The following is a 27,374-nucleotide window of genomic DNA, read 5'->3' as shown; positions in this document are numbered from 1 at the left end:
ATTGATCTTCTCATCTAACACTTGGCAAGAATGCAGATAAGCAAACAATTCCTTTACAGTATAGTAGCTTTAAACAAAAGACCTGCACTTATCAGTCTTAATCAACAAACCAACCTGAATGTTTCTTTCCAATAGCATTTCCCTTTAATTCAACCAGTAGGTATACTTGATAACATTCATACTCTTTCTCTTTCAGCCCATCAGGATGTCAGAATCAGTTCCCAGCACTGTCTTTTCTGCCCGCGTGATGCTTTTTGACGTGTTTAGACACTTCAGACACTTGTGAGGTTGGGATTAACCTCTACTGACACTGTCTTCTTCAAACCTTTTGTAGTCTTACACCGGTGATAACATTACCCTACGAAAACATCAGCCTCAAATTTCATGGGAAGGTAACATATGTACACATACATCAATACACACACACGCCCTGAGGGTTTCCTGAGGCGACATTCACGGACAACTCATCACCTGGGATATGACTGACTATTACTGTGACTCTTATGTTTGTCCTTTCTCCTTACTTACTGTAATAGCGTGTGTCAGGCTTAAGGTAGAGTATGATACCTTTTTCTGGTTTGCCTTGACTGCTCTATTTGCCATGTTTCCTTCTAGTTTTCCTCAGTACACACTTTGTCTCACTCTTAATGCACCAATCTGTAGGTTTAAACATCTTTCCCTTCTTCTGCTATTTGCTTCAACCCCTAATTCCACTATCTCTTGTGTCTCTTTCTCAATCTTGCCCTGTATCTGGGTGCTGTTGCCTCATCAAACGGACTCTGAATCTAAAACATCCAAGAGGGGAAACAATATATGATCACTGCCGCTTAAATCTCCTCAGTGTAACGCACTGTGTGTGTTTTTGTGTCTGTTTTCATGCTTGTTCTTTGTGTGCATCAGAGAAAAGATGGGGGTGGTGCTTCACGTGGTGAGGTGACAACATGGTTTTCTCACTTTGCTACAGATTAATTAGCCTTGAAGATCAAACAACCAACAGTGAATGCATGAAAAAACCCCATCAGCCCTTCTCCCCCAGAAACAATTAAGATGCTCCCAATCTGTCTGGTACTTATTGCTTGGTGCCATCTGACCACCATGCCATCAGGCACCTTATCAGGGGCACAAAGGTACCTCCCATGTGAATATTCTCTCCATCTGCTTATCATACTGAAATCAGAGTTACATGTTTACTGGAACAGTGCTGTCAGAGGTGGGGCCCCTCACTTCAATCAGCATCTGTTTCACAGTGGACTTGCACGAGGAGTCAAACCAGAGATGGAAGCTGACAAGTGTGGTAAAATGCAGATTAGGATCAGTCTTCTGTGTTAGAAGCTCTGCAGTCTCACACAGAGGTGTCACATCCTGATGAAATGAGATAGGATTAGATTAATAAAATGAGATGAGATGAAAACCAAAACAATGTCCACGAGCAGCATAACCTAGAAATCAAGAGTCATCAGAGAAAATAGACTAGACAGTGAAGAGGTAAATAATAGACCTACAAATATGAATAAAATTAAAAGGACACATTGCATAACTTTCTATCCAGATTTTGAACCATTATCAAATATAAACAACTGAAGCAAAGGTGCTTAACACTCTAGTTGATTATTACAATAATTTGGTTGTGATAAAAGCTAAAAAATGATTGGCACTTTATCATCTCTTGTGTAAAACATATGTAGAGAATGAAAAGTACCAAAAAGAAAAAAAGGAATCCACATCAAGCAACCAAGCACTTACAGTAATGCTCTATTACTGCTGGGTCACAACCTAAACCTTTGTTTAACAGAGACAAAGCTTGTGAGCGATTATAGTCTTTGTAACATGTGGATACACTGCCATCTAGCGGTTAAAATAATGTTTTCAACGCGGTAAATACTGATTAACAACAATAAACTGTCGACTATAAAAACGAAACACAGTGCCAAATAATGTTTATAAAAAATTAATAGCGTTTTTAAACCACACTCATGTCGTTTTAAGAAGTTTATTTCCGTCTCTCTCTTTGTGTCCCTTCGTTTGTTCGGGACCAGATAGGAACCAACATCTGTTGCTGTTGTTTCCTCAGGTGGAGGCGGACGAGTCGTCGAAGGAGCAAAAAATCAAAATGGCGAGCCAAGAGGAGTCTGTGAGGGAGTTTGTCGCTGTTACTGATGTGGACGAGGAGAGGGCCCGCTTCTTCTTGGAGTCAGCCGGCTGGAACCTGCAGGTACGTCTCTTGTGGACCGAGCCGTACAGCTGCGGCGGGAAGCGGGAAAGAAAACGGCGTTGATGTGACAGTGTGTCAGAGGAGTAGCTTCCCGGGCTAACGTTAGCCTGTGTTGCCGGTAATTTGTGCAAGTCACCCTTTGACAATGGCGTAGCCGCTTTCTGCTACCGGCAACACGGCCGGCGTGTGATTATTTAGCCGGTACAGAGCCAGTAACATGAAGGTCAACTCCTGTAGTGTTATTGTTATAAAGCAGGTCTGCCGTTGAGTTCATTGAGCGGTGCTAGTTAGTGTTAGCATGTAACGCTACCTGGTAAAGACAGCAGTGGTTAGCTAATGCTGCAGTATATCTGTTGTCCCGGTGAAGCATAGAACAGAGCTAGACTGCTGGGACATAAACACACATATACTCTTTATTTAAGAGTCCTGCACAGAAAAAATAAACTCAATGTAGTGATATAGTTTCTCACTCGACTAGCACCACCATTATAGTAAGAGGGAAAGAGAAAGTAAATGCCAACATACACTCTGAGATAATAATAATAGTAATACTTTATTTATGGAGGCCTCCGCAGGTCCACATCAACAAAAAACTAAACAAAATAAAATAAAACACAATACAATAACAAGACAGTATAAATATGTAGAGTTAAAACAGATACAGACATGCATTCCAATGCTTCCAAAAACAAGAAGAGTTTGTGTAGGCTGAGCTGTAATGCCATCATAACTTCAGTCTGTACATTGACTTCCTGAACACTGCAGAAAAGGTGGGGACATTGTTAAAAACAAACATGTGACTATAGCACTAGTCCAATATTGGCAGCCTAAGCAGAATTCCAAATGCATCATTGTATGCAATCTGAAGCTTCTTCATTTTTGCTGTGCTGTAATTGTACCAAAGATGGGCTGTACAGAGGGGAGTACAATATGCTTTAAAAAGAGCTGTCTTTACATCATCTGTACACAGGTCAAACTTGCTTGCCAGCATATTTGCTTGTGCATACATTTTGTAACATTGACGCTGCACATCATCATCACACAGATCATCCCTGATTTTGTGACCCAAATATTTGACTACATTTAACTGCCAACAGAAAATAAGTTTTGCTTCCGATCTTCCTTGGTTTTAACAATCATGACAACACTCCTTTTAGAATTGAATTTGATGTCATACTGTATGCCATAATTTGAGCAGTTGTTGTAATCCAGCACTGTAAGGAGACAGGACAACTAAATCATCAGCATACACCAGATGATTAATAAGATTACTCCCCACTATATAGCCAGTCCTGCACTCTTTTAGCTGTTTTGAAAGATCATCCATATACATATTGAATAAGGTAGGTGACAAGATTCCACCTTGTCTAACCCCGTTGGTCTAACTGAAGGCTCAGAGGTAGAAATATTTAACGTTAGCACGAATTTGTCTTATTGTAGGCTGAACTGGTTGAAAGGTTATCAGTGTCATATTATTAATAACAATAATAATAATGCCCATAACAATAATTATTACATTGCTAGGCTGTCTGTCAGTTATTGTGACAGTGTCATATTAATTTTGTCTCCTCTCTAGCTCGCGCTGGCCAGCTTCTTTGAGGATGGAGCTGATGACGACATAGTGACGCTTCCTCAGCCGGAAGGAGGCTCCTCAGTGTCCCGGTCAGCAGGACCAAGGTAGTGTTTACATCCTGCCTCTGCTTTTATTAATATCATATTGCAGTCTTGATGAATGTTTAGTAAACTTCTAGGCTTCTTTTTTTTCTCTCTTCAGTGCAGCAAACAATCATGTTCATATTTATTTTTGTCCTCTTCAACAGTTCCCAGCCCAGAGTGACCTCCTTCAGAGATCTGATGCATGAGGCAGAGGAAGAGAGTGATGAAGAGGAAGGTCAAAGGTATGATTAGTTTACAATATTCGTTTAGCTTAAGCTCACAAGTCACCCACTTTTTAAAGAGGCCATATTGTAACCCTTCTCCACAAGTTAACACAGTTCCCTGGAGTCTTAATAAAATGTTTCTGACATGCTTTGGTCTAAATAACACAAGGATCAGAAAGCCCTGTTTGAGTTTAAATGAACTCAGATTGTACTGTGATTTAATTGCAATAAACAGATGCCGAAATAACGACATCATGATGGCCATTTGTAAAAAGTCTGAATTCATCCTTTAACAGGTCTGCCTGCAAAATGACAAGCAAACAACTTTTAAAATGCTTGTTTTCTGAATGAAGTTCATATTGATTAGAGCTATTCTAACATGGCAGCTGCTTCATCCACACTCAAAATAACATTACCTAAAAAGGTATAAATACAGCAGTGACATTACTGTTTATACACATAGATATTCACCTACTGTGTACCTTTAAAATGATATGAACTCACTGGCATTAAAAGATGTTTATTATTAATGACAGCAGCTGAGGTGGTGTTAGCTCTGGCTAGGTTGAGAAGTCAGATTGAAAATAAATCCACTTAATCCCTAAAGTTTAAAAGACAAACTCCTCCCACCAGTTAACTGCTCTGGATCACAGCAGAATCAGCGGTGATGCAGGATTCCCCAGTCTGGCCCCACAATACACGCACATTTTTCAACGTGAGCATAGCTTTTCTCCATGTGACATAAGAAGGGGCACCGAATCTGAACGGCTTAATGAGTCACAATACAGAGAAAGCTAGCTTACATCAAACTGACTGGGTGGTTTGTGTGTTATTAGGCACATGAGATACTCAAATATATACACACAAGCACTGAAGAAGCACGTTTTCATAATGAAGTTTTTCATAAATGTTCAGCCATGACTTTGAACCTAGTTTAGATAACACTAAGCTACTATGTCTTTACTCCAACACAACAAATTCCTCCTGGCACTCCTCTCTCCATCTCTGACTAGGCTGAATATTTAGAAGACTTCAACAACAACTCAGCTCTCAAGAATTTTCAGAACAAGACTTCTTCTTGATCCACACTTGGTTAGACTCAATAACAAACAGACTGGATCAAGTGAAAGTAAAGAAAAAAAGCTGTTTTTCTGCATATGGTTCTCTCTGTAATAACTTATAATAACAATCTGAGCCTGTCAATGGCAAAAATAAGCACCAAAGCAGTCTTGTGGTTGGTTTTCAAAGTAGTTGACAGCTACTTATCCTTTTATCTGTGACTGTTCAATGAATACCCACACATACAAGATATTTGTTATATTTCAGGGTGAGTTATAGAAGGTAGGGAATATGATTCAGTGACTCATCAAGGACACATCGCAGCGCACAGAGGATTAAAATGCACTGAAAGACAAGATGGCAATAAATGGAAGTCCCTGCCCAGCTGATTCTGTGTGTTGTCACAGTGTCTTCTTCTCCTAAATGGCACTTCCAGTTGTTCTTGTGGTGTTCAAGCCGTTGAAACGTCAGTTAGTCAGTCTGTCTCATCAGCTGTGTTTCTAGAATGCACCACACTATTTTCGGTCACACCTCGTTCGCTGTGAGCCGGTCGTGCTTTTTATGCTGCGTCGACAGATTCTGCAGCAGGGGCAGTGCAGTGCAGAGGTTTGGATGTGAAGGGACTGCGTGGGGTTAGCAGTGAATGATGGCATTAATATTTATGATGTGACTGAGAGTGAGTAGAGTACTGTCTGATGTCTTTTAAAGAGTAAATACACACCCAAATTCTGCCAGCTCCCTCCCTCCTTTACTGCACATTTAAAACATGCAGCAGAGGGAGCGCACAGGACAGCAACTGTAGGGGGCGTGGTTACATAGTGTGTGTGATACAGCAGGTGAAGGGACACTGACTGACCACCACTCACTGTAGCATGTAGAGCTGACCAGTTCTGAGCAGCTGCTGTCACACTCTCTGTCCCTTTGACAGTCACTAGAAGCAGAATCATGACTCTTTATGAAAGTCTCTGTTTTGTAGCTGAGGAGCAGCTGTGCTATGAGAAGCTCCTCGGTCAGTTCTTCACTGTCACTGTGTTAATATTATTTTTTCATTTATAACAGCAGCTCACTCTATGTTAGCATTGGCTATTCATGGTTAGTAGATGGTTTGTTGAGCCATTTCAACACATGAAATGTCAGTGTATATATATAAATTTGGTGTTGATGTCAATATTGCCACCAGCATTAATGTGTCTCATCACAATAGATAGATAGATAAATAGTGCCAAACTGCAGCAAGTGCTAAATATTACAAATAATAAACAGGGGAAATAAAATAGGAATAAAAAACTAAATAAAAATACAAACATATATTGCACATATGCATTATTATATCGCACAGAAGTAGTTTGTAAACTTGTACTTGAGTATATAGAGCAGTCCATGGAACAGTCCAATATGAGTGTGTGTGTGTGTTTGTGTATGAAGGTGGGGGGGATTACTGTGAATTCAACAGCCTGATAGCTAGGGCAAAGAAGCTGTTGTAGAATCTGACTGTTCTGCCAAGAATGGTGTGAAACGTCTTTCCAGAGGCCAGCAGGGAGAACAGTCCATGATGATGGGGGTGGGTGGGGTCTCTGATGAGGTTGTGAGTACAGTTGTATCATTTAGTTTACAGCTCAAAAACACGTTTAAGTGTGCAGCACCTCTTTAACTGTGCTGTATGTACTGCATGGAACAGTGTTCACATGAGGGGCAACCTGGACACCTTGCACAAATGTGTCAATACATAAAGTCGTTCCCATAGTCACTGTGTGTGTGTGTGTGTGTGTGAGTGTGTGAGAGAGTGAGTGTGTGAACACAGCTTTTTGGTTATTAAAGTTAACTGCATTAATTAATTTAGAAGCATCCCACAGTCTTCTGTCTGTATGAGAATAATGAAATAAAGGTATGAAGTATATTTAATGTTCATCTCACTAAGGTGATTATTTAGTCATTATAACAGAAATGTGGACACACACTTGACTTGAAGATGGAACTACAAGATAATGTGTGTGCACTGTGAGTGATTTATGAATCCATTCAGAACCATCTAAGATAAGAATTATGTATATATATATATATATATATAATTAATCAATTTTTCCCCCACCTCTGCACTACTGCACCTCTGCACTGTCTTGTCAGTTATGTATGATTTCAGCTATGTGTTGTAACATTATATTTTTTTCCCCCAAAGACATTAAAGTTAATCTTATCTTAAATGCCTCTTTACTCTTTACACTGTCTCAGATAAAAGATGACAATCATGAGAGAAACTCTGAGCTGGAGCCAAAGCTTGTTTATGCATGGCTTTGCTTTTTAATACAGAGCGGTGCAGATGTTTTTTCTCACATATGTTTTAGCTCTAAAATTCGTGAGTGTCTACAGTGTTACCTTGTGGAATGATTTTATTTAGTTTCATAGTCTGTAGTCACACTCGGTCATGTCTCCCTCCAGGTTTTTCGCTGGAGGATCGGAGCGCAGCGGGCAGCAGATCGTCGGACCACCCAAGAAGAAGAGCTCCAACGAAGTAGTGGAGGATCTGTTCAAAGGAGCCAGGGAACACGGAGCTGTGCCTCTGGAAAGGAGCGGGAGAGGACCAGGAGAGCCCAGCAGAGCTAGGGTAACGCAAAGCTCACAAGTCCTTCTCCTTCTTGTTCATTCATATCAAACATATTTCAGGTTGTCTCTCATTCTGTTTTTATTGGCTGTGTTATTTCTCAGGCATTTGTTGGTGGAGGATACAGGTTAGGAGCAGCTCCTGAGGAGGAGTCAGCCTATGTGGCTGGAGAGAGGCACGGAGCCAACGCCCAGCAGGATGTGAGTAGACCTCAGATCATCAGATACCAGTGTGGCATCAAGTGTTAGTGGCCAAGCATCGCTCCCATTGTTCTGAGGTGTTTCCTGTTCCACAGACAGTGATCAGCGTCTCTAGTTCTCTAGCTTGCTCAGATTGTCGTGGAGCCAAACACACTCCACCACAACATATTGTGCTATGTAGATCACATCCCTCATACACTGTTAAATGTACAGTAATAATACTGGGGCTGTACTGAGTGCTTCAAAGCTTTGTTTGTTGAAGTCATAATTAGTATCTGTATGTATGTGTAGAAATTCAAATTCAAGCTTTATTGGCATGACAGATCAGAAATCTATATTACCAAAGCAGTACAGAAGATTACTAACATTGACACATGATTATAAATAAATAAAAAATATGCAACTATCAACAAACATATCAAATATAATGAATCATATTTTCGGAGACCTGCTTATTATTAATCCAGTACTGCTGGTGAACACTGTACACTTAATGTAGTGGAATAACTATGATATTTGACACAACTAATGTGTATACTGTGTGTGTGTGTGTTTGTGTGTGTGTTAGGTACACGTGGTGCTGAAGCTTTGGAAGACAGGTTTCAGTCTGGATAACGGTGAACTCAGAAATTACAGCGATCCTGGAAACGCCAACTTCCTGGAAGCAATCCGAAGGGGGTAAGAGTAGTCCTATAGATTTATCATAACTATGTCCTCAATGTTGACATGTAAATATACCGTATACATAGAGGCCTTTTAGAGCCCTGATAACATGTGATTATCACCCTGCAGGGAGATTCCTCTGGAGCTGAGGCAGCGCTCTCGAGGGGGCCAGGTCAACCTGGACATGGAGGACCACAGGGATGAGGACTTCAGCAAACCCAAGATGGCCTTCAAGGCCTTCGGAGGTGAAGGACAGAAGTTGGGAAGGTGAGATTGATCGGCAGTCCTGTTGTAGTTTCAGTTAAAATAGTTTCTGTGTCAGAATGTCAGTGATGATAAGCAGCAGCTGAGTTCAAGGTCTCAGGCTGCTAAACCAGTCTAGCTTGTTTACATGGGAGTGAATCATGTTTAGTCTGGATGTTTGCTTTATGTATGAGCTCATTTCAGTTTAATAATAGCTTTCTTTTTAGTCATGCCACCTTTTATTAAATTAAGACCATGAATTAAATCATTTATGTGTATGAATTACTTTATTTTAGAGCCCAAATGACTAATGGTGCCCTGTGGTGCTTCTAGTAGAGATACAGAGTAGTTTTGTGGGTTTTTGTTATGTTTGTCTCATAGACATTTTAAATTTTGAGCACAACTTTGTTTGTTGTTTTGACACTAAGACACCTCCTGGCCTCAGTGGAATAAATTCAAATTAGTAAACTTTTCATATTCAGTCCTCTAAAGGTGCATCAATCCAGCTATTTCAGTCCTGATACTGATATTGAAACCCAGGCTTTGGGTATCAGCACATACAGAGAGCTGATCTGTTACCAATGTTTAATCAGTAAGCTGTGAGGAAGAGACTGGGATCATTATTGTTAGTGTAAGGCAACATCAGGCCTGACTTAAATATCAATTTTTGTAACTTTGTAACAAATAAATAAATAGATAGATAGATAGATTTACTGAATCATTTATTATAAATAATGGTACCTGAGCTCATTGGCCCATTATCACTTATTGTCTGATCATCTTCTTCTTCCTCCTCTCTCTCTAGTGCCACCCCAGAGTTGGTTAAAGCTCCAGCCACCACCCAGCAGGACCAGGCAGCCAACGAGGCCCAAGCCACCGCCTCAGTGAACCTCGACCCCTCCCAGCCAGTCACTAACATCCAGATCCGCCTGGCAGACGGCAGCAGGCTGGTTCAAAAGTTCAACAACACCCACAGGTAATGGATTACTTCTTTCCAACCTGAAGGAGACAGTCACACTTATGTCTCTGCAGTTCTATGGAAATGAATTAAAATACAACCCAAAGTGATAAAACAAATATTTAGTTTAGTTTGGTCTAACTGATCATACAGTGCGTCCATCAACATATGTTTTTTAAAATACTAACATAGTGAAGGGTCTCTTATTGAGCTGTTATCTGATAACAAATGCCACCAGATGTCCTGATGAAAATTCATGAATTTCTAAAAGGTCACATCTTTCACCATGTGTGATGTCAAGTCTCAAACTAATATAATAGTGTAAATATATTCAAACAGACTGAGTCACTATCTATCATTATCTGACACACCACCTGCAAACAGGACATACAGCAAGTGTGTCAGGTGAGATGTGTGATTTGCTGAGTCACAGGAAAAACAATCATAGAAATATTGAGTCATTTTTTTACAGACACTGCGGTAGATTGTAAGGAGACAGAGGAGCTCCAAAAATGTGACAGAACATCCAAAATAATAACATCTGTGTTATTACACATTATTATAACCCTTGTGCCTTATTTTAGAAAATGTTACACATGTCTAATAAGGGACAGAAATTACTGCATCGAAAGGTATTATAGATTAATATGATAGTCCTGAAAATATCTGTCAAATATTAATTCATTTTCAGGATTTGAACCCTTTAAATGCTAGTTTGTTTACATAATACAGCACAGGAATGCATGAAAGTCATTCTGGCAGGGGGATCAAACAATGTAGTTTTAATTGGTTTTAATGGGGACATATTTGTCCCTAAGAATGATGGTGTAACAGATGTTTCTATAACAGGCTATTATAGGCCTATTAGAATTGATTTAAAAAAAAATGGATGCCATATGCATGAACACAGCCCAAATTTATCAAGACAATTAAAATGAACAAGGGTTAGTTTATAAGCAAGTACATATGGTTTTTTGTTTAAATTCAAACTAAAATGGTCATATATATATATATATATATATATATATATATATATATATATATATATATATATATATATATATATATATATATATATATATATATATATATATATATTAAAATCAAGGTATGGCAAAAAGAAGAAAAAGTGATGAAGTGGACATGTTTGGGTTGGATCATCAGTCAGGAGCTTTTAAGTTGATGTCGGTCTCGTCTTCGTGTCCCTCAGGGTGTCTGATCTGCGACAGTTCGTGGTCACGGCCCGGCCCAGCATGGCCGCCAGAGAGTTCGTTCTCATGACAACCTTCCCCAACAAAGAGCTGGAGGACGAGAGCCAGACGCTGCAGCAGGCCAACCTTCTCAACGCCGTCATCGTCCAGCGGCTACAGTGAGGCGGGCCGCCCCCCTCCCCCGCCCCCCCTGCTGGCGTGGCTGAGCAACTGCAGCCCGGCTGAAACCTGCTGCCCCTTCTGAGGGAGGAGAAAACCACAGACTTGTGTATGGACTTCTAATTTCTGATTTATTTTGTTTTTTCTAAAGTGAAACATAACATTCTGCTCCCTACCAGATCCCGACTCCTCCTCTCCCCCTCCCCCCACCTCCTCTCCCTCTTTTCTCCTCCATGCTCTACGACGGGCTTAAACGGAGGGAGGAAAACACAGAATCTTCCAGAGCGGAGTTCATTTAAGAGCCTGCAGATGCTGCTAAATGGTTGTGATGGGCAGCAGAAGATGGTTAAACCAGCATCAGTCCAGCTTTCTGAAGAAACAGATACGCTCACTAAACCTGGCTCTATTTTCCATTAAGTCGCTCCCCCCTTCCACTCTTCCTCTTCTATTAACCTCCATTTAGCCTTTTAAGCCAAGTCAGATGCTGGGGCTTCACCACATCCATGCAAACGACAGATTCCTAGTGTGTTTCTGTCTCAACAGCACAAACCAGAACCACATAAGGAACAACAGTCTTATTAAGATCAATAAAAAGTTGATGGTGATACTGTGGTTTTTGTACAAGTTTCCATTTCTCTCCACATATTCCCTTTTTTTTGGTTTGAAAAGAGAGAGAGAGAGTGAGAAGTGTAATGATATAACAGACCAACCTATACCGGTAGCCTTATGCTCCTCTATTCACCTCCACAATCACAAACAGTCCCTTTTTGTTCAAATGAAGATGGAATTATTTTTTTAAACTGCCTTTTTTTTCTCTTTTTTTTTTTTTTTTTTTTCCTTTACAGATTGTAGGATTGTTCTAGTTAGACTACAGGATTTTGATATGGTGTAACATTAAAAAAAGTAGTTACACATACAGTACGGCTTTATTACCAAACCAATGGTTGAAGAAAAACAACATAGATTGTAAACACTGGTTTGTAGTAGTGGAAGTTGAATTCCTTATGACACACTGACATCTTCTATGCATCCTGGGGCAACACGGAAAATATGTTTGGACCTCTGGTAAAAATAAATCCATTTTATGGTTGATGTATAAAGAATTTATGGTCTTGTGTTTATTCTTATAGTTGGGGAAATGAATATTCAGGACATGGAAACATGAATTGTAGAGAATGTTATTGAAATGGAATAGTGTGGTTAATCTAAATATGTGTTACTGTCAGATTATACATGTCTCAGGGCTATAGTCAGATTTCTGAAAGCTGGATACAATGAAGAGCATCATTTACATCCCAACAACAAAAAGAATACAAGATTGTCATGGAAACCAGAGCAGGTTTGTATACATTATCTTCAGAATGGTTACAGATTTGACTTACTAACTTAAAAGCCAGAAATGTTGAAGTTCAATAAGGGCGAACCTTTGTAAAGATTAATTGAGACATAGAGATAAAAAGTATCCCAGAGCTATTTATGAATCTGCTTCAAAAACATACAAAGATGAGAGGAAGAGAGAGACTGCAGGGAAATAACAGAAGAGATGGTGAGTTCTGAGTTCATTCAGAGGCTAAACTGAACACAAACATACTGAAACACTCCCACACACTTTGAGAAATACAGTTGGTATTTTAGTACCATGGTTGTACTCAAGTAAATGACATGAGGTGTAGTCTGAAAATGAAATAATTAAGAAGAAAGAAACGCAAAGAGGCATTTACTTATACTTAGGTACTATACTTTAATATTTCTATTTGTGTATCAGAACTTTGTTTTTTCTTCTTTCCTCTCCCATTAATCATCTCACCAGCCCTCACATTTATCTGCTGACCCTTTGGAGGGGCCCCACCCCTAGGTTGGGAACCACTGACTGGACTAAACTAGCTAATTGTATATAAAGTAGCATAAACTAGCTAACTGTATATAAAGTAGTGTAAACTAGCTAACTGTATATAAAGTAGTGTAAACTAGCTAACTGTATATAAAGTAGTGTAAACTAGCTAACTGTATATAAAGTAGTGTAAACTAGCTAACTGTATATAAAGTAGTATAAACTAGCTAACTGTATATAAAGTAGTATAAACTAGCTAACTGTATATAAAGTAGTGTAAACTAGCTAACTGTATATAAAGTAGTATAAACTAGCTAACTGTATATAAAGTAGTGTAAACTAGCTAACTGTATATAAAGTAGTGTAAACTAGCTAACTGTATATAAAGTAGTATAAACTAGCTCCACCTCCAGCAGCTACAACAGTAACATGCTGCTCTAACACTGATGCTTCACTATTAATAATCTAATGATGTCATATATAATAATATATCACTACTTTTACTGTAATACTGCATACTACATCACTCATAATACTGCAGTACTTTTACTGTAATAATGCATACTACATCACTATAATACTGCAGTACTTTTACTGTAATAATGCATACTACATCACTCATAATACTGCAGTGCTTTTACTGTAATACTGCATACTACATCACTCATTATACTGCAGTACTTTTACTGTAATACTGCATACTACATCACTCATTATACTGCAGTACTTTTACTGTAATACTGCATACTACATCACTCATTATACTGCAGTACTTTTACTGTAATACTGCATACTACATCACTCATTATACTGCAGTACTTTTACTGTAATACTGCATACTACATCACTCATAATACTGCAGTACTTTTACTGTAATACTGCATACTACATCACTCATAATACTACAGTACTTTTACTGTAATATTGCATACTACATCACCCATAATACTACAGTACTTTTACTGTAATACTGCATACTACATCACTCATAATACTACAGTACTTTTACTGTAATATTGCATACTACATCACTGATAATACTGCAGTACTAACTGATGGAGCTAAATGGAATTCAGCCATCATTCATTTACCTCCTGTAACATGTTAAAATGTTTCCTGTGGAAAAGGCCCCTCTAGGTGGGAAGGGTGTGTAATCTCAGAGGGGTTTTTTTTGGCCAGATGTTTACCTCTGTGTACTCTCGGCGATATCACCATGTCTTAAAAGCATGGAAGGAAAATCTGAAATGAAAATGATCTGCACTCTCTATTTATATTCAGTGTATTCTGCACCAGCGTTTATCTCTGTGGCCGTGCTCACACACCCACACGGACACTCCACGACCCGCACTTGGAGCCAATTATCTGCTCTTGGAACGGTGACCTCAGCAAAAAAACACCCCCGAACACTATCGAGCTGCACTTTCTACACTTTATTGAGTCATAGAGAAAGTTCAAAAGCTTCAAAGTGAAAATATTCCACTGCTCTTTCAGTTAGAAAAGAAAAAAATCATTCCTGCTTGATAGTATGTTGCTCTATCCATCCATAATCCTCTATACTAGATTTATAATTATTCCTGTGGATATTATAAGCACTTGCTATTGTTGTTGTTATTGGATTGCGCAGGATTCAGGTGTTGCTATGGATGCAAATTTGCTCTGAGGAGGTGTGGAGGAGCCTCTGAGTGTCTGCTGGGACACTAAGAGACACTTCCACTTCTATCTCTCTCTATCTCTCTCTATCTCTCTCTATCTCTCTCTCTCTTTCCATTAGTTTCCCACTGCAGTATTAAGGCTTCACCCTGCTCTCCACAATGCCTCCACTACACTGTAAGCTATGTTCCTTTCTATCAGGCTTGTTTTTGTATGATTTCAAATGTTAAATGAATATGTTTCTGATAGTGTGTGAATATAAATCAGTGTTTTTTTATTCAGTGGAGTAGATCTCCCAATACTAGAGGAGAGAGAAAAAAGCATGTATCACACACTTTGCATAGTATCACACACTCTACCTACAATGTGTCAAGTTAGTCACAGGTGCAAGAAAACCACATGCTTCACATGCCTTCGAAATAAAAGCCTGGTGAGTCTGCCATATCAGACCTGTGTCCCATTCCAGAGGCCACATCTGGCAGAGGTGCACATTCATCATTTTCCATTATTTTAAAGGACGATGACTATCTACTCGTCATTTTTGGGCTCATATGTGCAATTTCATAGAAATGGACTTTGCTTATTTGGTCACGCTGAAAACATCTGCTGTTTATAGGTGATACAAGAAAAGGCACTTATCAACAGCTGGGAGGAGGAGTCAGTGTATGGAGCCTTTTCTCTCCATTAATCTAGTTTTGTTATACTGGAATAAAATGGGAAATATGGCTGCTGTCAGTGGTAATACACACTCACTGGAATACTACATTTACACAGTACATGGGAGGAGCACCTGTGCATGTATTATATTATATCAAAAGGTAAGTATGTATTTTTTCACCTACCCTCCTGTATAGTAGTAGTAGTAATAGCAATAAAAAATCAAAGTCAAATCAAGTCTTCTGTTTCAACTTTACAGTGATTTTAGTACCAATGTCTTTTTGTTGCTATACTTCCACCACAGCTCAACAAGGAAACACTAAGAGGGAATTTGATGCTAAAAAGACTGTAAATGTGTCAGATATCACTTGATAGACTGCTGAAGCTCAATAGAAACTTCACATCTTATTTTAAATGACTGTGTAACACACTGTGTGTCTACACAGTGATGATTATGATAATGTCCTTCATCACTTGAAAGCACATTTAAAGAGCATCTTTTAACAGTCAATTCATTAATAAATGTTTGACCTTCTTCTTATTTTTTATTATACACTCTACTATTATTTTTTTTCATACTTATTTATAGTTCTTTATTCTTTCTTATTGATGCTCTTCTATTTTTACTGACCATTTGCTGCTGTAATACTGCACAATTCCCCATTGTGGGACTAATAAAGGAATATCTTATCTTATCTTATCTTATGGGAAAAATACATTCTCAATCATTATTTTATGATCCAGGTGAACATTTTATAGAATATGTTGAATCATCAGCTTCACTTTTAAAAAAAATATGCATTTTATTTCCATTATGAACAGGATAAATGATTACGGTGAAGAAAACCTCTTTCAGTGTTCATATGGACACATGACTTGACTTAAAAAACTGTGAACTTATCCTTTAAGGTTTTCTATAGGACGTACAGCGCCAGTTTCTTTCCTGATTAATTATTATTTCCCGACTTTATGTTAATGAAGTCAGATGATGTTATTAGAATATTATGCGTGTATGATATGAAAACTAGCCTACAGATTTTACTTTGGAGGTAGTGGGCGGAAGTGTTGTTGTAGAGTAGGAGTGAGTGATGCTGGTCTCCCTGCAGAGAGAGAGAGAGAGAGAGAGAGAGAGAGAGAGAGAGAGAGAGAGAGAGAGAGAGAGAGACAGCTGAGAGAACATCCGCCGGAGGAGCACACACAGACACACTGCGGGAAGAGCGTGCTGCCGGGTGCGGGGACAGCTCCACAACACACCGCTATATAACAAAACAAATCATGGGAGTGGAAATCGAGACAATAACACCTGGCGACGGTAAACAGCGATCTGCAAGAAAAGGAAACGACTTATGCAAAAAAAAAAAAAAAAAAAATACAAAAAAATTACAAAAAAACAACAAAAAACAATGCACTCATCTGTTTGCATATGTGTAACACAGCCGCAGATACGCCGCCTTCACTACTGCGTCGCTCGGCTTTATTATTATTATAATAAGCGCCTCTTTGGTTTCTCCACAGGAAGGACTTTCCCCAAAAAAGGACAGACGTGCGTGGTGCATTATGTTGGTGAGTTTTAAATAAGAAACTTGTGATTAACCCACACCACCCCCCCCCCCTCTCTTTCTCTCCCTCTCCCTCTCTCCCTCCCTCCCTCCTTCTCTTTCCTATTCTGCATGCATGGACAGATTCTGCACGTTATATTTGGTTATTTCTACTCTATGGAGGAGTGACGGCTGTGGGTAACTGTCTCTTTTTTGGTGATAAATAACCACAAGCGTGCACTATAATACAGCAGGGACATTAATGGTGTTATTAGTGATATTTAGAATGTGTGGTAAACTGTGCCACAGCGGACATGTTTGAGCCTTTAAACGCTTGCAGGCAGTGGGGCAAAGAGGCATGACTGTCATTCACATCCACACACTGGGCTGCATGGACATTTTAACCCCTTCCATACATTTTTTTTGAGTTGATATAGTGGATGTGTAATGATGTTGACAGCAGCAGGGGTGGTGGAGGTGGTGGTGGTGGTGGTGCGTCCCGGGGACAGAGCGCACGGCACTGCGTAAAAATCATGCGCGCTCCAGTGTGTGTGTGTTTTTTTTCTTCTCTCTCTTTTGGATCATTCCACTCAGTCTCACAAAGATCGGCGGATAATGTGGTCATTTAAACAAAAAAAAATGTGGTCTTGTCTGGAGGAACGTTACAAAACAACAGGAAGACAGCAGACGGATTCCGCCGCAGGGTTCACTCAGAGGGCCAGACAGACACACAGACACACACACACACACACACACACACACACACACACACACAGACAGACACACAGACAGACAGAGACAGACAGACAGACAGCCCCGGCCAGACAGCGGGGGTTTAAATCCTGTCTGATTTCCAGCGCTTTTCTGTCTTTGTTGGAGTTTCTGGGGGGGTTGGTGGCGTTCAGTTGAGCGGATTATAACCGTCTGGGCGACTGCAATAATGGCTGACTAACTCTAATATTGCTGTAATATTCCTCCAGAGACATAACATGTTTAAAGTCACCCTAAATATTTAAGATATCCCTGCCAATGCATCACTATAGGGACTATGATGCGTTCAAGGCACTCACTATCAATCTATATCTAACTGTGTATATTCTGCACTGATTTTTTGATGGAGCATGCTCTCTATATGTCAGTAAATGAAAAAAAGAGTCCAAGTTTAGTCTCCAACTGTGTTGTTTTGCATGCAGCATCTTCAAACCGCTATCATCCAACAAATGGTTCATTTAAATGTAATTATATCCTAACAAGATAAGTGCTCACAGCCACGCAGCAGCTCTCAGAGGCTCAACTTAGGCTTAGCAGCGTTATGATAAAGATGTATCGTTTTCAGCGTGTCCACCAAACTCGTTGGGATCCATCCTGCGGTCGCTGTGAATGCGTGCGACGAATTTCATCGCGATCCACACAGCAGTTGTGGAGATATTTTCAGTGTGAGGTGCACAAACAGGCCGGGTCCTGCTGCTAAAATACATTATAAGACACTACAATAGAAATACAGTGCAAACAGTAGAGGTGTCTGCAGCAAATATGGGATTCTAGTTGGCTTTTTCCTTCCCCAGTATGTATATTTGTCTGCACCTGTTCTCAGTTTTGCGAAGCTGCTCTTAGTCTTCTTGTCTTGCCTGGTGAGACAGACATAACTCACCATGTAACACAAGCCTCTTTGCTTCAAGATTATGTAACTTGGCCTGATTTGGACCTATGCCCATTGAAGTATTTTTTTTCCTAGGTATGAGGAAGATCAGCCTGCTCCTTTTTTTTGTTTTTATGTGTATATATGTGTGTGTTTTTTTTAATATCGCAGGATTTCCTCTCTGGGGCGGTCTCCCTTCCTGTCAGCTTACAAAAGCAAGCCTTGAAATGCAACATGAAACAGGATATTCCATTACACAAGCCTTTGTGAAAGTAGACGTCCAAAACCGAAGATCAAAACTTGGGATTTGCTTGGTTGTTTTTTCGTGTTTTTTGTGTCAGGAGGGAATGTTCTTCAGCGTGTGAAACAGGACATGTGATGCTTTTCAATAGGACTTCTCACAGCTCTCATAGATAATTCCATTAGCCTGCTGCTATCTAGATGTCCAGAGGAGAGCAGGACACCTACTCCACTGCCTGGATCACAGGCTGCATCTTGTCAGCCGCCCCCCTGATGTGCCTTAAAACAAGCGCAATGTTCCACCCCCCCCCACACACACACATAAACCATCACTACACTCACACACTCCTTCCTTCGCCGGTGCTAATAACAGTATTAGCGCTGGTGTAAATAGTCTTGGAGGGACTGATGCTTGTGTTTTTTTCCTGACTTGTCACACTGAAACCCACCCCTCAGACAGCTGCAGCGTCTATTTCGGAGATCCTTGGAATCCCTTCATTTGCGCTCTCGATATACACACAGCAGGGGAAGATGGATGTCAGACAAGCTCGAAAGGATATATTTGTTTCCAGTATATTTTGTGAAATGTTATAAATACAGTTTATTCCAGCTGAGAGACAGAATTGTATTTATCATTCTATTATCTGATCTGTACAGAAATCCTCCCCAGTGATGAATCCTGCCTTGTAGTGCATGTTCAGAGGTAATGGTTGACTCTCTACTCCTCTCTCAATCCCCTGTGTTTCGTATAGGCTCCTTGACGGACGGGCGTAAGTTCGATTCGTCCCGCGACAGGGACAAGCCTTTCAGGTTCAAGATTGGCAAGCAGGAGGTGATCCGAGGCTGGGAAGAAGGTGTAGTGCAGGTATGACCAAGAACTGATTTGTTCATTTAACCCTTACATGCTATTCATATTCTCATAATTAGTCTCTACACCAATTCACATTCATAAATCCCCCATCAGTCATTAATAAATGTTTGATTAATCTTATGGAAAAAATATTCACAATCACTATTTTATGGCCCAAGAGAACATGAGGTATACTTGAGGTGAGGCCTATTGATAGAATAGAATAGAATAGAAGCTCACCGATAACAGACACATAATAGACAGAAATTACATAAAAACCATAAACTCCATAAAATCATTCCTAAAATACATAAAATACATGCATACATAAAATATGTAAGGTATAAAAACATAAGTACATATCAGTTCCTGTGTGAGTATTGTGTATCGATCATTTGGAAGATATGTATAAAACCTGTGGTAATAAGTTGGAATGAAGTTATATATATAGAATCGGGTAATGTTTTACACCTTATGCTTTATAAACAGTCAAACCAACAGGAGAGCTCATTGACACAGGTCAAACATGTACATTTGCATATATAAACATGTGTATCAGCTGCACAAACTTAAAAAAATGATGCATTTTCTTTCACACACTGTAGTTCACATTAGGAAAAAAAATGGCAAAATGTGTATATGGTGATCTTCCAGCTCTAAAATATTAAAAGGGTTAAGACAGACTTTTGATGAACCATTACATACTGTTCATTGACCAATTTTTAACATGTGAGAGCTGCAAAAACATCCAATACACATTTCTGCTAGGTGGACTTTCCTTAATGTCCTTTTTATTAAAAAGAAAAACAAATCAGCATTTAAACATGTTTGTTGTTCTCCTGGATCATAACATAGTGATTGTAAATGTCTTTTAATCAAATAGAAGGATTCATCAATCATTTATTAATGACTAATGGGAAATTGATGAATGTGAATTGGTGTAGATACAGAATTATGATTATGAATATTAGCTTTGTGAGTTGATTTCTGCAAGCTGCACTCTTTCAGCCTCTCAGAGATGGATATGCTCCAACGGACAGATTCCAGGAAAAAAAAAAAGCCATGCAACTAAACAGCGTTAATAGTTATGATTCAGAAACAGAAATGATTCGGAAAAGGAAATGTATTTTGCAGCTTATAATTTGTGTCCTGCTGAAACACATTCATTTATTGACAGGGTTCCATTATCCAATTTTCGCTCTCACCAAGATCTCCATTAACGCTGCAAACAGTGGGCCAGTACAGCATGGATGCAGCTCTATAATGTCACACAGCATTTAGATGAAGTGTCTGGTGAATGGTGCTTCCTCTCTGTAGGTCCTGTAGATTCATGGCAGTGTAGTTTAATGCTCTCTATTCCCTCTGATTGTGTGTTACAGTTGAACATCAGTCTTTAGATGTCTGAATAAGGCATGTTAATGATTGGAACATAAAATATGGTGCAATAAAGAGTGCGTGCGCGAAGAACTCGATTAAGAAACAATGAAACATCATTAGTATGAGAGATGTCCCCTGTGGTTTATTATCCAACCTAAACTGCAGAGACTGTATTATGATCCAATTAACAGGATCCTCCAGCTGTTCCTCATGACCTCTGTTGTCTCCTTCTCTGTCCTCTGTTTGTGTCGTCTGTTGCCCTCCTCCTCCTCCTCCTCCTCCTCCTCCTCATCCTCCTTCCTTCCAGATGAGTGTCGGCCAAAGAGCCAAGCTGACCTGTTCGCCTGACTTCGCTTACGGAAACAAAGGCCACCCGGGTATCATCCCTCCTAATGCCACCCTCATCTTTGACGTCGAGCTGCTGGGTTTGGAATGAAACAAATCCACCGCGTATTTTATTGTGTGTGTAAGTAATCTGCAACAAATCACATCCTTCTGCGCCTGCATTTTTTGAAATCAGGGCTTGACAGGGAAATATAAAGCAGGAAGTTGAGTTGGAGCTATAGGTGAATGCATTTGAAGACTTATCAGATACCAAAACACAGACAGAATCTTACACGGCGGCAACTATTTTACCTTTCGTTGCAGCACTAACACACAGCATTCAGATTGCACAAGTAATCCACCAGGAATGTGTGCTTGCATGCATGTGATTGGCCAACGCAGCGTCTTGCCGGATGCCGAACATTGCAGCAAAACTTGAGCCCAGTTCAACTTTTTTTTGCCATACAGTATGTCTCAGCGTAGTCTTGCCGTGCCCTCTGTGTCAACACGCTGCCCCCATTCAAATGAATGACACGGACGCATTTTGACCCTCAGAGCTAATATCAGTGTGAATGCTTCCTGAAGGTTCAGGTTATCATGGCATTTTTGGGATATTTGTGGTGCTAACAGCTTATGGATGCAGTTTGTACTCATGGGACTAGTTAAGAATCTAAACGTTCATTTGTTTATATGCTATCCAGCAGCAGGTTGTATCCTCAAATGTATGTTTATGGTCCTACAGATGTCTGCTGTCTGCCCAGATTGATAAAATGTTTCCTTTGGGAGACACTTATAATAGAATATTTCCACAGACTGTGCCAACTGAACTGTGGACAGAATGAATGTTCCAGCGTAGAGGAAGAACATAGCGGCAGGGTCTGAAAAACATCACATTTAAACAAATGCTGTGTTTCAAGTCACATTTCTGTTAGTACACTTGTATAGTACACTGTGGATACTATGTACTTGTGCAGTGTGCAAATTTTGACAGTTTAGTGTTGTCTCTGCGCACTTACCGGAAATGACAATTAGCTAGTTAGCTAACTAGTTTTAGCAAGCTAGAGTTACCATTCGTGTTATCATTTGCAGTGCCAAATCATTATGGCTTATATGTGTCAGTATAGTGGTGCTTAGTGCAGAACAAACACATGTACAATTTACATTTGTATAATGTAGCAATGTCCACTGTCGTTACAACGTCCTCGACTGCCATTTCCTGTTTGAAAAGTGGTCCCTCTTCTTCCACTACGTAGCCAAGATGGCGACTGTTGAGGACAAGAACTGTCCATGGTTCTACACTCAACTTTTTTTTAACTTATACCGCACTGATACCCTCTCAAAATACTCAAAATATTAAGTGTAATAACTGTCTCAAATTTCCCTAAGGGGACAATAAAAGTATATTGTATCGTAGAAATACGAGATTTGAGACGCAGCAAAAGTTTCAGTCTGGGCAAACAGAAGAAAAATTGGTGCTACTTGGTGAAGCGTGGCAGCTAGAGAAGTAACAGTCTTCTCTATACTTTATACATTAACTCCACCCTGACAAGATTCTACATCATTTCATTCAATGAAGCTGAAAGTGGAAAAAGTCTCTGAGTAGGTTAAGAAGCTACCTAGCTTAATCACTAACTAGACAACAAGTTCACACAGTTTATTCAAGAGACGTTGAGACCATTGACCATTGAGACCTTCCTGTCTCATAACTGTCTCAAATCCATGTGGAGAAGTTGTTTACACTCTAAAAGAAGACTAACTGTGTTGAATAGTGCAGCATAGTTAGCTACAGTTGACTAAAACATGCTAAACCTCATTATATGGTCCTTGGAAAGCTACACTAACCTTTTTTAACCAAAGAAGGTGGCTGGTGCACGTTCAACACCAGCTGGATATAGGTTCAGGATTGCTTTAAATTCATATTAATATTCATATTGATAATTATAAATCACAATCTCCATTATCAGTGAAGTTGCTCTGTGATTGATTGCACTTATCTGATGTCAACAAATTGATGGATTAAGGCTCTTTTATGGGCCCTAAGGCTACACTTTTTTCTAGCATTCCCCACCATCCCATGTTAACAAAAAAAGTCAGGAGTGTAAATTTAAATCGACACTAGTTTGCAACAAAAATATCAGTAAGAGATGACCAAGATAATAAAGAAAACAGCAGCACCGAGAAGCAGTGAGGTATCTGAGTAAAGTCAAAGATGTTTAAAATGATCAATCTCATCAGCTGTAAAGTTGTATCACCCTCTGAGTAGAGAATCCTGCCTTGACTGAATGGCGCAGTAATGTCATTTACTGCATATGATCAGCACTGGGGACAGCGGATGTGACACACTTATGGCAGAATGTTAGATTCAGCTGACAGTGATATATTGATAATCCTCAGCATTTATCACAACTAGATATTATTATACATCAGTAAAGTTCAGCTCACTGTTGCCTTCTGATCCAAACGTCTGCATACAGATAAAATCACTGCAGCACATGGTGGAAAATAAAAATACAATAGAAAAACATGCACCAAAAGGTTAATGTCTCAAACTATAATCATAGTCCATGCCTTAAAACAGCTAAAAATCTATGATATTATATTAACAATTAAAGTAGTAGTGAGTAGTGGCAGATGTGTAGGAGGAAAGTATAATCAAAAAATGAAAAAAAAAGCTCCCCCACACTTTCTCGCTCACTGCTGTTTTTTTTAATAATAATTAAGGACATGATGTTACATTTACAATGCATCACATGACTACTTAGAGTATATGTGAAGTAGGGTATTTGTAGTAATGAATCCACAGAGAATGCATCCATCTCAGCTCTACAGAGCTTTTTAGCATCTTTTAGCTTATCTTTTTTGTTTTTTTTAATGCTTATCATGCTTAACCCAAACATATCTGCTTTCACTGGCAGGGCAAGTATGTTCAGTTCCACTTGGGATGCTACACATTGACTTGAAAAACAATGACAATGAATTGTATTGTGATGCTTAGAGTGTGTGTACCTACTAGATACAGAGGACTTTTGGTACCAGCCCCATTGTCTCACCATCTTGGGACCAAACTTACAAAAAGTCAAAGAAGTCTAGAACATTAAGGGGAGATTTAGTAGCTATGTGATTGAAACCATGACATTTGATATACACTTAAAGCAGGGATGTCCAAACTATTCCATAAAGGGTTCGTGTAGCTGCAGGTTTTCATTCCAACACCAGGCGTGACTCATTTAATCATCTGATCTCAGTCTTCAGACAATTGATTGGTCAAATCATGTGCTCTTGATTGGTTAGAACAAACCACATGGCCCTTTATGGAGCAGTTTGGACATGATACTGTGCACTGTTACTGTGCTTCATCCTAAATTTTCCCTCTTAACTGTCTTTACAGGTGACTTCCTACCTGGGTGACCTGGAGAGAAGCTAGGAGAGTCTGCACTCGATTCTATAAGAGGCTTGAGTCTATAGTTCCACCATATTTATGGTTATGATTTCATCAATCTACTGTATGACAGTTTTGTTATTATTTTGTCTATGTGACTGAGTTTATTCTATTTTTTCCATCATATTCTTCCTCCTTACAAAAAAACAACAAACTATGGGCCATAACCTTACAAACCTCCATGTTCTTAATCTTGAAATTTTTGTGAATTGCGCTTTATTTTTCTTTGTGTATGCGCGTGCGTGAGTGTGTGTGTGGTTTTCTTTTCTTTTCTTTTTTTTGTTTGTTTTGTTTTTATTTTGTTTTCTTTTTTTTAAAGTATTGGTTGTGCATGGTTATGCTGACAAAAGTACAAAAATACCAATGAACCACTAGCAGCGACATTCATCTCCTTTGAGTCAGTGAGTAGTAGTGTTAGAATGTTTGAGAGCTGGTGCTTGTTATATATGAAAGAAACAAAAAAAAGTGTACAAAAAAGACAATTAAAAGCACACATTTGTATCTTAAACCCCATTTCAGCTGAAAAATTGGAAGAAAAGCGACGAGTTTCAGGGCTCAGCGGTATATCATCGTCATTGTCGGCCTTAAACGGTGCAACACAGGAACTTCCCATTTCTATACAGCACCACTGTGTTTACTTTCTCTGTGAAATCTTGAACGCAAGTGCAATCTAAAGAAAGGTTTTAATTGGAGAACCAATCACAGCTGTAGATAGTTTTAACCGTGTGCCTAAATATCTCCACCAGACGACACATGACGACTACCTTACCCCCCTCTCCCATCCCCCCCGTCTGCATGTTCAAGGCCCGGCGGAAACTCTTAGTATGTTTGTGTGGAAAAGCTTTGCATCCGATTTGCATTACCATTGCCTTCTCATCTCTCGCCAAGTCTTTAAACCCCATTTAAAGCCATAACACCAGTAAGAACAGTGCAAAGACGGGATTTTGCAGTGATGCACGTAAAATTGGAGTTTGTTATTCTTTTCTTAGAAAAAAAGGGGAAATGCTTGAAATTTTACAAAAGAAGGGGGGGTAGAGGGATCAATTCAATTGCGACCTCGACCCCCCTAACCTTATTTTGTGTAACAACTTCAATCATGTATTTTTCAGATGCCAACTTTCTATCTCTGAGAATAGACGAAGCTAGTGTTTTTTTGTTCTTTCTTGTCGAGGTGTCAGTAAAATACCACACTGCCTAATTGGAGTCTGCTGTGGGAGACAAATGCTGACACACGCAGGCATCCTATAGTGGTTTTGTATCTCAAAGAAATAGTTTTAAATGGAGTTTAAATGAAGGAATTATGCTGGCCTGGCTGTCAGATATTGATTACGGCTGTCGATGTTACATATTGGCCAAAGCTGCAACTGGTGCGGCAGCAGTCCACCTCTGTACTGTGTAGTTATGTGCTGATACGTTACTGTATGCAGGCTAAACCAATGATGACATTTCAAATAAAAGAAGTGCTCTCCACCTGCTTCTGGAAGTGTGTTTTTTTTCCTCCGTATTTTCTCACTACTATTACTTTTGTCTCACATGGAGATTTATTGATTATTCATTTGAATGTTTTGCATCATGTGCAGCAAAATCAATTTTGCCACTTATTGAAATGACAGTGGTGGAAAGTTATTAACATACATTAACCCTTGTGCCTCACGAAGGACATTTTTGGCGTTTCATTTCTATTTCATTTTGGGCTATGTTCATGCATATGGCATCAAATTTTCCAAGGATATATCTTTTTTAATTTATGTATAGACACAATTGTTATACTAAGACCCAAACAAACAAAAAACAACTACAATTTTGAAGCCAAGGCTCCAAAATGACGTCCCAGAATGCAGGAATGTACAGTATGAGTCATATTTTGGAAGGGGGATCAAAATATGCAGTTTTAATGGGTTTCAATTGGGACAATTTTGAGTTTTTTTTGTAATCAGACACTGCACTAAAAAATAATAATGCATCAAAATGAATGTTGCTAATCATTGACATGTCCCAGACTGTGATAAACTCCCCTTCCCCCCAAAACAATTCACTTTGCATTTAGTATATGGAAAATAATTCATTATTTGTGTTTTTTTCATTTAAAAATACAGTTGTTTTAAGTAAACAAACTGGCAATTAAGAGGTTAAAATCCTGAAAATGAATGCATATTTGATAGTTACTATCATAACATAATGTTGGTTAAAAATAATTTATTTTTATGGCAAGTCTTTTGACAAGGACATTTTTGTCCCTATAAGGAACTAAGACTTTTTACAATTGAGTCAACTTTATATTTGTAGTCCACATTTCAGAGGGAAATATTGTTCTTTTTACCTCACCACAGTTATCTGATTATGTTACTCATTTTACATTTTACATACAAAACGTATCATCATATAAAATACACAACATCATAGCTGGAGTTACCTGTTTGAGGGCCACAGGGCATACATGTGTTGTTCAGCTCCTGTTGCACCCCTCCTGTCATTATTCATGGACCATAAAATGACCCCAGGTTTTCTGTGTCTTCATTTTTTTTCTTTTAAACTTTTTTCCTTCTTTCAATTATGCTTACAAAAGCAAAACTCAATGCATACATGTTTTGATATCACCTTAGAAGCTCAGAATGCTATAAGGAAAATATAATATGATTAAAAAT

At 39.1% G+C, this 27,374-nt stretch overlaps 2 protein-coding genes across 2 annotated transcripts; both read left to right on the top strand.

Moving 5' to 3' along the window:
- Positions 1-2,077: 2,077 nt before the first annotated feature.
- Positions 2,078-12,287, top strand: nsfl1c (NSFL1 (p97) cofactor (p47)). The gene is made up of 9 exons (XM_053317614.1): positions 2,078-2,212; positions 3,789-3,889; positions 4,033-4,110; positions 7,588-7,753; positions 7,855-7,950; positions 8,519-8,628; positions 8,743-8,880; positions 9,662-9,832; positions 11,025-12,287. Exons 1-9 carry the CDS (start codon positions 2,111-2,113, stop codon positions 11,185-11,187), a joined length of 1,125 nt encoding a protein of 374 aa, XP_053173589.1. The 5' UTR covers positions 2,078-2,110; the 3' UTR covers positions 11,188-12,287.
- A 4,247-nt stretch (positions 12,288-16,534) lies between these two features.
- On the top strand, positions 16,535-25,869 carry fkbp1ab (FKBP prolyl isomerase 1Ab). The gene is made up of 5 exons (XM_053317452.1): positions 16,535-16,634; positions 16,838-16,885; positions 19,492-19,604; positions 21,274-21,432; positions 24,679-25,869. The coding sequence occupies exons 1-4, from the start codon at positions 16,598-16,600 to the stop codon at positions 21,400-21,402; spliced, it is 327 nt and encodes a 108-aa protein (XP_053173427.1). The 5' UTR covers positions 16,535-16,597; the 3' UTR covers positions 21,403-21,432; positions 24,679-25,869.
- Positions 25,870-27,374: the final 1,505 nt, after the last annotated feature.

This window comes from Scomber japonicus, chromosome 4 (assembly GCF_027409825.1).
Source record: "Scomber japonicus isolate fScoJap1 chromosome 4, fScoJap1.pri, whole genome shotgun sequence".
Taxonomy (NCBI): domain Eukaryota; kingdom Metazoa; phylum Chordata; class Actinopteri; order Scombriformes; family Scombridae; genus Scomber; species Scomber japonicus.
This window is presented reverse-complemented; position numbering and strand designations above follow the sequence as displayed.

Excerpts from the sequence above, each read along its gene's own strand:
- nsfl1c (XM_053317614.1), top strand. The coding sequence starts at position 2,111 with ATGGCGAGCCAAGAGGAGTCTGTGAGGGAGTTTGTCGCTGTTACTGAT. Across the intron at positions 4,111-7,587 it reads GATGAAGAGGAAGGTCAAAG|GTTTTTCGCTGGAGGATCGG; the intron begins GTATGATTAGTT and ends GTCTCCCTCCAG. Across the intron at positions 8,629-8,742 it reads CTGGAAGCAATCCGAAGGGG|GGAGATTCCTCTGGAGCTGA; the intron begins GTAAGAGTAGTC and ends ATCACCCTGCAG.
- fkbp1ab (XM_053317452.1), top strand. The coding sequence starts at position 16,598 with ATGGGAGTGGAAATCGAGACAATAACACCTGGCGACG. Across the intron at positions 16,886-19,491 it reads GTGCGTGGTGCATTATGTTG|GCTCCTTGACGGACGGGCGT; the intron begins GTGAGTTTTAAA and ends TGTTTCGTATAG. Across the intron at positions 19,605-21,273 it reads GGGAAGAAGGTGTAGTGCAG|ATGAGTGTCGGCCAAAGAGC; the intron begins GTATGACCAAGA and ends CCTTCCTTCCAG.